The 14,434-nt window shown below is 43.4% G+C and overlaps 1 protein-coding gene across 2 annotated transcripts in view; it reads right to left on the bottom strand.

Moving 5' to 3' along the window:
• Window positions 1-9,832: 9,832 nt before the first annotated feature.
• LOC118370570 (glutamate receptor 4-like) overlaps window positions 9,833-14,434 on the bottom strand; it is a 217,932-nt gene continuing 213,330 nt past the window's right edge. For both annotated transcript variants that reach the window (XM_052529696.1, XM_052529694.1), the window contains exon 16: window positions 9,833-12,317. In XM_052529696.1, the coding sequence (XP_052385656.1) occupies window positions 12,153-12,317 (165 nt within the window). In that variant the 3' untranslated portion in view covers window positions 9,833-12,152. The remainder of the gene's footprint in view (window positions 12,318-14,434) is intronic.

Genomic DNA, 14,434 nt, shown 5'->3' with positions numbered 1-14,434 from the left:
TTTCCTCTGTGTCCGTATAGTATCATAATTGTGTTTGTGTGTGAGTGGGGGTATTGTCAGTTAATCATTGACCAGGTCACCTTGTTATATCTATAATGGCCAGGTCAGATAAAGCCTCATCATCACCTCCTGTACTTTCCTTTTTTCTTGTCCTTTCTCTTTATAATATGCAATTTGTGAAATTTTTTATGATTGGTTATAAGACTTTTAACATAGGATTTTCCAACTAGCAACAGCTGCTGATTGGTCCAGGAAGTAGCTTAGTGAAGTTTGAAAAAACTAAACTAGTTGAAAGGAATGGGAAAATGCATGCGGTTAATGTTAGCCACTGTCACTGATTCCTTCCAAACCACTCATTGTTGAATTTGCGATTTCCAACTTGTTGTGTAATGTTTATGTCCAATGGCCGATGAGCAACTATATGTTTTATCTATAATTTCTCTTTGTTATTTCTCTTCATATGACAAGGATTAAAAAGGATTTGCCAGTAGATTGTCGACTTGATTCATGATCATGACTGCTACAGTAGCTAAGATTTTGAAAGAATGATGTTGACATGATCAGTCCAATCAAAGCTACTGTACATATAACGTGATTTGACGTTATTTTATCTGTGGCCAATTACCTTGAGCCTTCTTGGATGGGTACTTATAATGTAACTCTATGGCAGCACCCAAGGGGCTAGAATTTTCAACCCTTAGATTTGGCGGTGACGTAGTGTCCCCATGAGTGACAGAACACTGAGCCAATCATAGTACAACATATTTTCTGCTGGCTGGCCCCACCACCAGAGAAGGCACTGGAACTGCCTTACTCAAGAAACCAAAAAAGAGACCATGTTTGTATGCGACTTTAAAAATATGATATACATGTTTTTTTACATTGCTTGCAAACTGATATGTGACAGGTATTAATGCCAAAATAACAAAAAAAAACAGGCAACCCCCCCCATCAAGCAGATTCTGGAATAAAAAAAATCTACATATAAATATATGGATGAGCAATGACAGAGAGGCATATGCAAGATGCAATAGATGGTATAAAATACAATATATTCATATGAGATGGGTAATGCAAGATTTATAAACAATTTATTAAAGTGGCATTATTAAAGTGACTAGTGATCCATTTATTAAAGTGACCAATAATTTCAAGTCTGTATGTAGGCAGCAGCCTCTCTGTGTTAGTGATGGCTGTGTAACAGTCTGATGGCCTTGATATAGAAGCTGTTTTTCAGTCTCTCGGGCCCAGCTTTGATGCAACTATACTGACCTCGCCTTCTGGATGGTAGCCGGGTGAACAGGCATTGTGTCACGGCCGTTGAAAGAACTGGACCAAGGTGCAGCGTGGTGAGTGTACATATTATTTTTATTTGAAAAATGCGCCGAACAAAACAATAAACACTACAAAACAAACCGTGAAGCTACAGGCTATGTGCCATAAACAAAAGTCAACTTCCCACAAAGACAGGTGGAAAAAGGGCTATCTAAGTATGGTTCTCAATCAGAGACAACGATAGACAGCTGTCCCTGATTGAGAACCCTACCCGGCCAAAGCATAGAAATACAAATAATAGAATATAGAATACCCACCCCAACTCACACCCTGACCAAACCAAAATAGAGACATAAACAGGATCTCTAAGGTCAGGGCTTGACAGAACCCCCCAAAGCTGCGGACTCCGGCCACAAAACCTAAACATATAGGGGAGGGTCTGGTTGGGCATCTAGCCGCAGTGGCAGCTCAGGTGCGGGACGCAGCTCTACTACTGGCTCACCCCACTTAGGTGGCAGGCCCCGGACTGGGCACCGTCGCTGGGACCCCGGACTGGAGACCGTCGCTGGGGGCTCCGGACTGGGGACAGTCGCTGGGGGCCGTCGCTGGAGGCTCAGGACTGGAGACCGTCGTTGGATGCTTCGTGCCTTGACTCCTCACTGGAGGCTTCGTGCCATGGATCATCGCTGGAGGCTTCTTGCCATGGATCCTCACTGGAGGCTTCTTGCCAAGGTTCATCACTGGAGGCTTCGTGCCATGGATCATCACTGAAGGCTTCGTGCCATGGATCATCACTGGAGGCTTCTTGCCATGGATCATCACTAGAGGCTTCGTGCCATGGATCATCACTGGAGGCTTCGTGCCATGGATCATCACTGGAGGCTTCGTGCCATGGATCATCACTGGAGGCTTCGTGCCATGGATCATGACTGGAGGCTTCGTGCCATGGATCATCACTGGAGGCTTCTTGCCATGGATCATCACTGGAGGCTTCGTGCCATGGATCATCACTGGAGGCTTTGTGCCAAGAATCATCACTGGGGGCTTCTTGGCATGGATCATCACTGGAGGCTTTGTGCCATTGATCATCATTGGAGGCTTCGTGCCATGGATCATCGCTGGAGGCTTCTTGCCATGGATCATCACTGGAGGGAGGAGACGTATGGGCAGCCTGGTGCGTGCATCTGCCACAGGGCTCACCAGGCTGGGGAGACATAAAATAATCTCCTTCTGACTCCATAGTGTGGTTAGAGATTCTGTAATGCGGTGCGTGCTGGTGACAGGGAAGTCAGGCGCAGGAGAATGAACTTGGTAAAAACGGAGCTGTTTAATAAACATTCAAAAAATACTCAGAAAACCAAAGTATACAAAAATAACATAATAGGGTGCAAAACCCATCGCACACCAAAAAGAATAACACACCTACATACAACAAACAATCTCTGACAAGGACATGAGGGGCAACAGAGGATTAAATACACAACATGTAATGAATGGGATTGGAACCAGGTGTGTAGGAAGACAAGACAAAATGAAAAATGGATCATTGATGGCTTGAAGGTCGGCGACGTCGACCACCGAACACCACCTGAACAAGGAGAGGGACTGACTTCGGTGGAAGTCGTGACATGTATTAAAGGAGTAGTCCACTATTTTACAACTTGATGGGGCGGCAGGGTAGCCTAGTGGTTAGAGTGTTGGACTAGTAACCGGAAGGTTGTAAGTTCAAACCCCCGAGCTGACAAGGTACAAATCTGTCATTCTGCCCCTGAACAGGCAGTTAACCCACTAGGCTGTCATTGAAAATAAGAATTTGTTCTTAACTGACTTGCCTAGTTAAATAAAGGTAAAATAAAATTTAAAAAGATTGTTCGTCCCTTGAAAGTAGTTTATGGGCCTGGAGAAACTGTAATCCATGGTTCAGTTTTCTTTAAAAAGCCACTACAAACTTCAGCTAACTGCGCATGTAATTTTTTAAATGTCCAAATCACCTGAAATCAATTCAAATCACATACATATTTGGATTGATGTTACTTAAAGGTGATTTGGCCATATAAATAAAATAACATGCTTACATGCCCCCATCACCATGGATGACAGTTTCTCTTGGCCCATAGACTACTTTCAGGATGAGGAACCATCTAACATCAAGTAAAATAGGAAAAGGAGGCCCGAGCATGACACCATTCTTATCGATGGGGCTGTAGTGGAGCAGGTTGAGAGCTTCAAGTTCCTTGGTGTCCACATCACCAACCAACTAGAATGGTCCAAACACACCAAGACAGTCACGAAGAGGGCACAACAAAACCTATTCCCACTCAGGAGACTGAAAGTATTTCGCATGGGTCCTCAGATCCTCAAAAGGTTCTACAGCTGCAACATCAAGAGCATATGACTGGTTGCATCACTGCCTGGTACGGCAATTGCTCGGCCTCCGACCACAAGGCACTACAGAGGGTAGTGTGTATGGACCAGTACATCACTGGGGCTAAGCTGCCTGCCATCCAGGATCTCTACACCAAGCGGTGTCAGAGGAAAGCCCTAAAAATGGTTAACGACCCCAGCCACCCCAGTTATAGACTGTTCTCTCTGCTACCGCATTGCAAGCGGTACCGGAGCGCCAAGTCTAGGACAAAAATACTTCTCAACAGCTTTTAACCCCAAGCCATAAGACTCCTGAACAGATAATCAAATGGCTACCCAGACTATTTGCAATGTGTCACTACACAAATGAAATCTCGAGATAATGGCCAAGGCAATAGAGTAAGAGGTGGGGAAAATAATGAGTGACTTGCAGGAAGTAGGAGAGAAAGAGGAAATGTCAGAGAGCAAGAAGCGAGCCAGGGAAAGGGTCCGAAATAGGGCATTGAGACTACTGTCAGGTGTTAGCACCGGAGGATTACTCAGAGTACTGCTTAGCGTGACAGTAGCGCCAACCTTTCCAGATGTCCTGTTGGCTGAACTCCTAAGTGCATTGGAACCAATTTAACCATGGATGCAGCAGGTTTAGTTGGAGAATTTCCTTCTCCAACTAAACCTGCTGCATCCATGGTTAAATTGGTTGGTTTTAGCTGTAGTAGGAGTAGCATGTCAAATGTGCAAATGTATCAAATTGTCTGTCAATGCAGATAAGGATACAGTATGAGCACTACAGTCTGGAGCGTAGGTCAAATTGGATCAGCTGGGTCTGCAGCAGGTGTAACAGGGGCAGGAACAGAGGTATCGGGGGCAGGAACAGGTGTAGAGGTGGTTGGGGGAGCACTTGGAGCAGGGGCTATAAGCGGCATAGTTTTTAGCGCAACCGTCGGGCCGATTCTTGGCACTGACAGGGCAGTGGGAGGCGGGATAAAGGGAGCCCAAGCTGCAGAGATATATTGGATTCTCCAAACAAGGCAGAGAAGAACACAGCTCTGTCTGTGGCCATGGAAGCTGGGAATGCCATTACTGCAGTGTGGAACTTGACTCAAAGGGCATAATGCTCTCCGTAATGCTCTCCAGAGGGTAGTGAGGTCTGCACAACGCATCACCGGGGGCAAACTACCTGCCCTCCAGGACACCTACACCACCCGATGTCACAAGAAGGCCAAAAATATCATCAAGGACAACAACCACCCAAGCCACTGCCTGTTCACCCCGCTATCATCCAGAAGGCGAGGTCAATACAGGTGCGTCAAGCTGGGACCGAGAGACTGAAAAACAGCTTCTATCTCAAGGCCATCAGACTGTTAAACAGCCATCCCTAACATTGAGTGGCTGCTGCCAACATACTGACTCAAATCTCTAGCCACTTTAATAGTTAAAAATTTGATGTAATAATTGTATCACTAGTCACTTTAAACAATGGCAGTTTATATAATGTTTACATACCCTACCTTACTCATCTCACATGTACAGTGGGACAAAAAAGTATTTAGTCAGTGACCAATTGTGCAAGTTCCCCCACTTAAAAAGATGAGAGAGGCCTGTAATTTTCATCAAAGGTACACTTCAACCATGACAGACAAAATGAGAAACAAAATCCAGAAAATCAAATTGTAGGATTTTTTATGAATTTATTTGCAAATTATGGTGGAAAAAACATATAATAGCACAATTGGTTGGGCGCCCGTAAAACTGCTGCCATTTCTTCGGGTGCCATTTTAATTTTAATCCCTTAATCCCATAAAGCCATGTACACAGCAGAGGGCTGGCTCACTGTCCAAAACGGTGACCTTAAGGCCCTGTACACAGCAGAGGGCTGGCTCACTGTCCAAAACGGTGACCTTAAGGCCCTGTACACAGCAGAGGGCTTGTTCCAAAACAGTATTCAAACATGGCTCACTGTCCAAAACGCCATTTCCTGTACACAGCAGATTGTCACTTCAAAACATGACCTAACAATGTCACTGTCCAAAACACTTTATTTCTGAAAACAGTCAATTTGATGTTTATTTTAATGGACAAAAACCTTAAGGCCCTGTGCTTTTCCAGTTTCAAAAATGCAAGGCCATTTCTAAATTGACCCTACAAACAATTTGAATTTTAATGGACAAAAAAATGTGCTTTTCTTTCAAAAACAAGGACATTTCTAAGTGACCCCAAACTTTTGAACGTTAGTGTATATATATATTTACAAAAGATATATGCGGGATTGGAAATGATGAAGATGATAACACTGATAGAAGCCACAATCTATCTGCAATATTAAAGCTGATCTACCCTCCCCCCCAAAAGTATGTACTACAGATTGCTGTCCATGAAGACAAAATTGCGACATGTTTATGCATCTGCCTAACAAATAGGTGATAAGCTTTCTGTGGTGCCAGGGCATGTAGCATATATCTTTGCTTTAGATAATGGATAATTGTTTATTGGTAGGCCTATTTGGTACAAATTTATCATGTTAATCCTAACATTTCACAAAGCTATACACGGTGTCGCAATGCTGATATTTAGGCTGCTGGCTGGCGGCAATCATCTAATTACTTGTTCTGTTCAGTAATTCAAGTTGTAAATTCAAACAATGCCGATTGTAAAATGTATTTTCAATGTGTAAATTAATTATTCCCTTAATTTCTGTATTACAAAACCATCACCATGTACATCCCCATGTACATCCCCCTGGGCACAGAGGTCGAGTCAACGTCCATTTCACATTGGTTCAACGTTATTTCATTGAAAAGCATGGAAACAATGTTGATTCAACCAGTGTGTGCCCAGTGGATCTCCATGTTCATCTTTCCCAGTGTGTGTAAATACAGTTCCCTGTGTGTGTTAACTGTTGTGCTGCCTTACTCCCCACTAACAAGGGCAGTGTCAATGGTTCACAGGTAAGCAAATAAGTAGAGCCGGGTCGCTCTCTTTCACTTTGTGTTTAATGACTTTACTATGGGGTCCACAAAGAGGATGAACTAATGATGAATTTCAACAAATATCTACCTAGCTGCAATATGATATCAGACACCTGGTTGGGGTCACAGCCTTTTATACACCAAGGACTCATCCCTGCCAAATCAATGTCTGCCTACAGCATCCCTCCTATATCCCTCCCTTTTCCCTACTCGTGTTGACTCTCAGTGAGGATGTGACCAAGGTTGGGCAGCTCGATTTGGGCAGCTTGATCTTATATTTTATTCCCCTGAAGGTCAGATCCCTGCTGTCTCCCCTTTTTGACATACACTATATATAAAAGTATGTGGACAACCCTTCAAATGAGTGGATTCGGCTATTTCAGCCACACCCGTTGCTTACAGGTGTATAAAATCAAGCACACAGCCATGCAATCTCCATAGACGAACATTGGCAGTAGAATGGCCTTACTGAAGAGCTCAGTGACTTTCAACGTGGCACCGTCATAGGATGCCACCTTTCCAACAAGTCAGTTTGTCAAATTTCTGCCATGCTAGAGCTGCCCCGGTCAAATGTAAGAGCTGTTATTGTGAATTTGAAATGTCTAGGAGCATCAATGGCTCATCTTCGAAGTGGTAGGTCACACAAGCTCACAGAACGGGACCGCCAAGTGCTGAAGTGCGTAGCATGTAAAAATTGCCTGTCCACTCACTACCGAGTTTTAAACTGCCTCTGGAAGCAACGTCAGCACAATAACTGTTCTTCGGGAGCTTCATGAAATGGGTTTCCATGGCCAAGCAGCCACACACAAGCCTAAGATCACCATGAGCGATGCCAAGCATTGGCTGGATTGGTGTAAAGCTAGCCTCCATTGGACTCAAGCTGTGGAAACACGTACGCTGGAGTGATGAATCATGCTTCATCAACTGGCAGTCCCACGGATAAATCTGGGTTTGTTGGATACCAGGAGAACGATACCTGCCCGAAAGCATAGTGTCGACTGTAATGTTTGGCGGAGGAGGAATATTGGTCTTGTGGTTTTCATGGTTCGGGCTAGGTCCCTTAGTTCCAGTGAAGGGAATTCTTAACGCTACAGCATGCAATGATATCCTAGATATATATATATATATATATATATATATATATATATATATATATACATATATATGATTCTGTGCTTCCAACTTCCTGGCAACAGTTTGGGGAAGGTTTGGGTTTTCCTGTTTCAGCATGACAATGCCCCCATGAACAAAGAAAGGTCCATACAGGAATGGTTTGTTGAGATCAATTTGGAAGAACTTGACTGGCCTGCACAGAGCACTGACCTCAACTCCATCAAACACCTTTGGGATGAATTGGAGTGCTGACTGCGAGCTAGGCCTAATCGCCCAACATCCGTGCCCGACCGAATCATATCCCTGCAGCAATTTTCCAATATATAATGGAAAGTCTTCCCAGAAGAGTAGAGGCAAAGTGGGTCCAACTCCATATACATTCCCATGATTTTGGAATGAGATGTTCGACGAGCAGGTCATGTAGTGTATGCTGTCACTTCTGTCTTACAAACGTCCTGTCCCCTTGGCTCCACACGTTGAGTTCCTCAACTGCCTACAGCCACCGCAGCCTGCTCTGCGTCCCTGTTTACATCGCTAGTAGCTATAGTAGAGCTGTACACAGTGTTTTAGTGCGAGCACGACCAAGGTTTGACCGTAATATGGAGTGGAAGGTCAAGGCTGAACATGAGCAGGGTTGGTCTAATATATACCGTATGCAACACAATAACTCAATTAGCTACGCAAAATGGCCATTCTGCATACTTGCATTTTGTGCAGCCCCAAAGTCTATGGGCTCTTTCCTCTGCCCAGGCCGGACATATTTAATTCATTCATTTTATTTGTATTTATTTATTTAACTAGGCAAGTCAGTAAAGAACAAATTCTTATTTACAATGACGGCCTAGCCAGGCCAAACCCCCCCCTAACCCGGACGATGCTGGGCCACACATTTTTACAAATCCTGGATAGATATTTTTTATGTATCAGCTAATCATCATATTCTATAGGAATCTGTCAATCAATAACACAGTCGATGACGTGTCACGCAACCACTAGTTGATGCATGCAACGTCTGTGCAGGGGAACTCAACCTATAATTTGTCGCAACTATGAAGGGTAGCCATTTTGCTTAGGTGTAAATGAGGCTTTGTTCCATCACTGCAGCATTCACCTGATGGTTTCAGCACCTTGTCTTGGACCATCTGTCATGTTGGTGGTCGGTTCATAGTGTCCGAGGCTGAGGCACTGCTCTGTTAGGAGGATATCAAATGTAAGGCCCCGTACACACTCAGGATGCACAATGCATTTGACACAATAGGTTTGATACAAATGATATTTTTGTGATACAAAACTGATACAACAGATAATTTAGTGATGCGTTGTATAACTGATGAGCCGAATGCGTTTTATATCAGTTGAACAACTTGAGTGTGAATGGGGCCTAAGGCCTAGATTCAATCAGATGAAGCGTTAACTGGAGATAGTCAACACTTATGTTTTGACATTGTCAGAGGTGTGACTGCGTTGGAGCTGTCAAATCGCTGAGCAACTGCTCTTGATCATTGTCAAGAAGCCACACCCATCCCACTCGTGTTGGAAGTTCAGAATGACAAAGTGAAGGATATATAGAAATAATGACGCTCAAATTGAATATGATTCAACAAAATAATGAGGATTTCTATCATCCTAATAGAGGTCTAGATTACATCTCACATTTCAGTGTTTGAACTTGTAATCAAGGCTGCATGGTATTTATCTTAATGCGACCAATGGTAATGTCTGCTTTAGGTTTAATGCCGGGAGCTGCTTGTGGATTTGACAGCTTTAGTATCTTATGTAAGCATGACATGAGCGTGATCATTAAACATTGGTTAGAAATGACATAAAGCCTTTACATTAGACTGGGTGCATCTTATTACCAGTTGAACACAAATATTAGTTAAAGTAAATGGAACATATTGCATTATTATTGTAAAAACGTCATTCATTATTCAGGAATACACCTTTTAAATATAATACTCTCCCCAACAGTTGACAATTGATTGAATTCCAGCCTGTGAGTGGGTTATATCTAAAAAAAAATATCTCACAAACACACTCAAGTAAGTTCATGAATTAACACAGATCCCTCTCACACCTGTCCACAATAAAAACACAGTGACAAATCCTTTGGATTAACTTTTTACTAAAAAAATGATCAAAATAAAGATGTACAATTGAAACCAAAATAGGATACCATTTGAATTTTACAGACATATGGCAGAACCAAAAAGCATGGCCTAAAATATTTTAGCTGGTTTATTCTATCAAAGCAACAAGGTCCATCCGGTGTGTGTGTGTGTGTGTGTGTGTGCGCGTGTACCAGAAGAGGCTGGTGAGAGAAGCTATAGGAGGACGGGCTGTAATGGAATCAATGGAACAGAGTCAATCATGTGGTTTCCATGTGTTTAATGTGTTTGATACTGTTTAATTGATTCCATTCAGCCATTACAATGAGCCCGTCCTCCTATACCTCCTCTCACCAGCCTCCTCTGTACGTGTCGTGTACACAGTGGCGGATTTAGGTATAGGGTAGGTGCCCATGGTGGCATCTTGCCATTTGTTTCTATTTGTCTTTGTTACTTCTTTTTGATATTTATGAGTCTTGTTTTGTATATATTTTTTAAATGTTTTGATTATTTATTTGTGTTACAAATGTCTGAATAAAAATGACAGAGGGGGGCTGCAGTGGAGGTTCGCCCAGGCAGCCATACAAGCTACAACCACTACTATGTGTGCATGTATGTGGACGTGTATGTGAATGTGTGTAAGGGCAAAAGACAGAGGCAGCAATTGAAAACATTGATAACATTGCACATATTTGTCCGACAACAACAATAGCAGAAACAGGTTTTGGGGCAGAAAAGTTGAAAATGAAAGAGACAAAAGGATGACACAGTAAAAGTCAGAGTCCTATTGCTGCCCACGGGCCTAGAGGTTGTCCTTCCATTGGCCATGTGTTGAAACCTCCACTGCACACTAATAACTTCAATGACAGGAAGTAGACCATAGATTTTTCTACTGAGGATCCACAGTGTTAGGGACCAAGAGGGCCAAAGCTTTGACCATGGCTTAATAATACAAATATTCTTCTTCGTCTTCTTTTTTACTCAATAAATACTGTTTATATAAGCTTTGACTAGTGAAATAATACAGCAATGAGGAAAACAATTGCATTTCTCATTTCACATAAAAAAAATGCATTATTCTCTCCTTACACAATTATCTAAAATATCTATCCAGATAAGACGTTCAACAGCCGCGAACATTGAAAAATCAGGAGACGGAGAGTCATTTTAAATGTAATTGATCGTTACAAAAAATAGAACAAACGACACAAAAAATATTGTTTGTTTTCTAGTGGAAACGCAAGTAAAGCATTTAAACATAAAATTCAGTCTATCAGCCACTTCTGGTCTATGACTGCACAGTGTGGGGTGTGGCTAGAGGATGAGGATGGGACTAATTAACATTCATCGCTGAATATATTAATATGTAGAGAACAGGTATCTAGATGGGCAGAGTTGATACTATGCCCATGGAACATGACGCTCTGAACTGAACGTTGAAGGAATAAAACGCTGTCTCAATGTCTCTCCTTTTTCAACAACGTCGTCTTAGTCGTCTTATCCATTATTGCGATGAATTATTTATTTAAAGATGGTTACAAAAAGAGAACTGCCCTCTGTCCACTACTGAATCAGCTATTTACATCTGTTTAAAAAGCAAGCAATGTTATACAGTCTCTTCTATGTACAGAACATTTTTTTTCTTTAGCTTCGTCTTCACAGAATATACATATTTACTAAATCTTCACAGTTTATTTATCTTATATGTATTATCAATATAGTTATTGTAGTTTATTAATAATGATAGTTTTTATCTCCATGATGACAACGGGAGACACTCCTCCACATGATGTCAGATATTGATATTCAGTGAGATTGTTGTCTGACAGTTGTGTTTTCAACACTGCTCTCGTCTGGTAACAATTGTCCACATTTGGAAAACAATCTTGATTGTAATTCAGTTTGCCAATTCAGTCAGCAACCCAATGATCCACAGTTACACGTTTCAATTCCTCCTGCTCTTCGCCAGTGATCGCAATGATAAGTTGGCACAGGGTCTTCAGTGGAACATCTCAGATGCAATCTCCACCTCTGCACCCAAAAATGGCAGCTTGATTACAAATAGCCCTCACTTGGCCACACAGTAAAAATACAGATTGTACTTTTCCACAGAACTCCATCCAAAATGGCCACAGATTCACTACATACTCAAATGGCAAAGTCCCAATTTCTGCTGTATTAAAAAAACTTACACAATGTTAGTTAGTCCCTGTCTGCCCACACACTGGTGGTGGTGTCCGGTTTGGGTGGTGTTTGTCCTGTGTCTTTGTGGTATATGGTGGTTGTGGGTTGGTCATTTTTAAGGCACTTGGAAGGTTTTTGGTTTTCACGGGAGCTCAGAGGAGACCAAGGCCAGGCCGGAGCTCTGGCGGAGTGAGGGGCCCGAGTGGACCGCTTTGGGACAGTCGGGTGTCAGGACGCGCCCATTCTCCCCCACACTGCCTGTGATCGACAGGCGTGCCTTGTTCCTCATGGCCTCCGTGAAGGTCAGCTGGGTAGGGAAAGGGGGGGGGCAGGAAGAGAAAGGGGGATAGAGACAGAGAGAGGGGAAATGGGGGTAGTGAGAAAGAGGAGAGACAAATATAAGAAAAAGAGAGGGTGGGAACAGACAGAGGGAGAGGGGAAGAAAGAGGGGAGAGAGAGAAAGCAAGGGGGACAGGGAGAGAGAGAGAGTGAATAGTGAGAGAAAGCAAGGAGGACAGGGAGAGAGAGAGAGGGAATAGTGAGAGAAAGCAAGGGTGACAGGGAGAGAGAGAGAGAGAGTAGTGAGAGAAAGCAAGGGGGACAGGGAGAGAGAGAGAGTGAATAGTGAGAGAAAGCAGGGGGACAGGGAGAGAGAGAGAGGGAATAGTGAGAGAAAGCAAGGGGGACAGGGAGAGAGAGAGAGGGAATAGTGAGAGAAAGCAAGGGGGACAGGGAGAGAGAGAGAGGGAATAGTGAGAGAAAGCAAGGGGGACAGGGAGAGAGAGAGAGGGAATAGTGAGAGAAAGCAAGGGGGACAGGGAGAGAGAGAGAGTGAATAGTGAGAGAAAGCAAGGGGGACAGGGAGAGAGAGAGAGTGAATAGTGAGAGAAAGCAAGGGGGACAGGGAGAGAGAGAGGGAATAGTGAGAGAAAGCAAGGGGGACAGGGAGAGAGAGAGAGGAATAGTGAGAGAAAGCAAGGGGGACAGGGAGAGAGAGGGAATAGTGAGAGAAAGCAAGGGGGGCAGGGAGAGAGAGGGAATAGTGAGAGAAAGCAAGGGGGACAGGGAGAGAGAGAGAGTGAATAGTGAGAGAAAGCAAGGGGGACAGGGAGAGAGAGAGAGGGAATTGTGAGAGAAAGCAAGGGGGACAGGGAGAGAGAGAGAGTGAATAGTGAGAGAAAGCAAGGGGGACAGGGAGAGAGAGAGAGGGAATAGTGAGAGAAAGCAAGAGGGACAGGGAGAGAGAGAGAGGGAATAGTGAGAGAAAGCAAAGGGGACAGGGAGAGAGAGAGAGGGAATAGTGAGAGAAAGCAAGGGGGACAGGGAGAGAGAGGGAATAGTGAGAGAAAGCAAGGGGGACAGGGAGAGAGAGAAGGAATAGTGAGAGAAAGGAAGGGGGAAAGGGAGAGAGAGAGAGGGAATAGTGAGAGAAAGCAATGGGGACAGGGAGAGAGAGAGGGAATAGTGAGAGAAAGCAAGGGGGACAGGGAGAGAGAGGGAATAGTGAGAGAAAGAAAAGGGAAGAGAGGGACAGAGAAAAACATGTCAGCTCATCTGGGCATACAAAATTACTCTAACAATTCTAAGATCAGGAAGCATCATGAAGATGGATAATGTCAGGGATGAATGTAGTACAGTAACTACATCTAACGTCACACCACAGAATCACAGGACATCCATCATGGCCATTCAATCAAATCTTATAACACCACTTTATGTGCACATTTGATACAAGACTACCATTGACTACTATGCTTATTAGACATTGGATGATTTATGTGTGGGTGAGGGACAACAGGGCAGCTGTCCAAGCAACAGTAAAGGGAATGAAGAGAGGGCTGAGAGAGGGGGCCTACAGCACCAACAGGAGACACATAACCACGTCAGACACATACTGTAGATCTGCAAGTCAAATATCGTTGGACCCGAGGGAAATATCTTAGAGATCGGCGCTCAAGTCAATATAGAGGGGCAGTTAGTTTCCACTTACTTTGGTCTTTAACACGCCAATAATGTATGGTGTTATATTGCTTTTTCTAACTTAACGTGTACTTGGGGCTGGTTTCTCATTAAAACCTGCGGTTCTCCCTTCTTATATTGTCTGTTTTAGAAAAGTGGTGTTAGTTTAGCTAAACCTAGGGTATGGCAAAGTGTGTGTGTGTGTGTGTGGGGGGGCATAGTTAGGTAGCCTACAATATATATATATATAAAAAACCTGTACGCAGATCTTTATAAATGGTAGGATTCACTGTAAATTATAACCAACATCAACAAGGTGGGCCTGAAACTATTGAAACATTGTATCAATGAATAGAGAATACTATCAATGCTCTGAGAATACTGAAACATTTTTTATCAACAAGGCAGCTCTGAGAATATTGTTTGGAATAACGAAGGGCACATCTTTCCCCAGGCCAGCTTGTC

This window comes from Oncorhynchus keta, chromosome 11, assembly GCF_023373465.1.
Source record: "Oncorhynchus keta strain PuntledgeMale-10-30-2019 chromosome 11, Oket_V2, whole genome shotgun sequence".
Taxonomy (NCBI): domain Eukaryota; kingdom Metazoa; phylum Chordata; class Actinopteri; order Salmoniformes; family Salmonidae; genus Oncorhynchus; species Oncorhynchus keta.
Note: the sequence above shows the minus strand (reverse complement) of the source record. Positions and strands in the feature narration are given on the sequence as shown.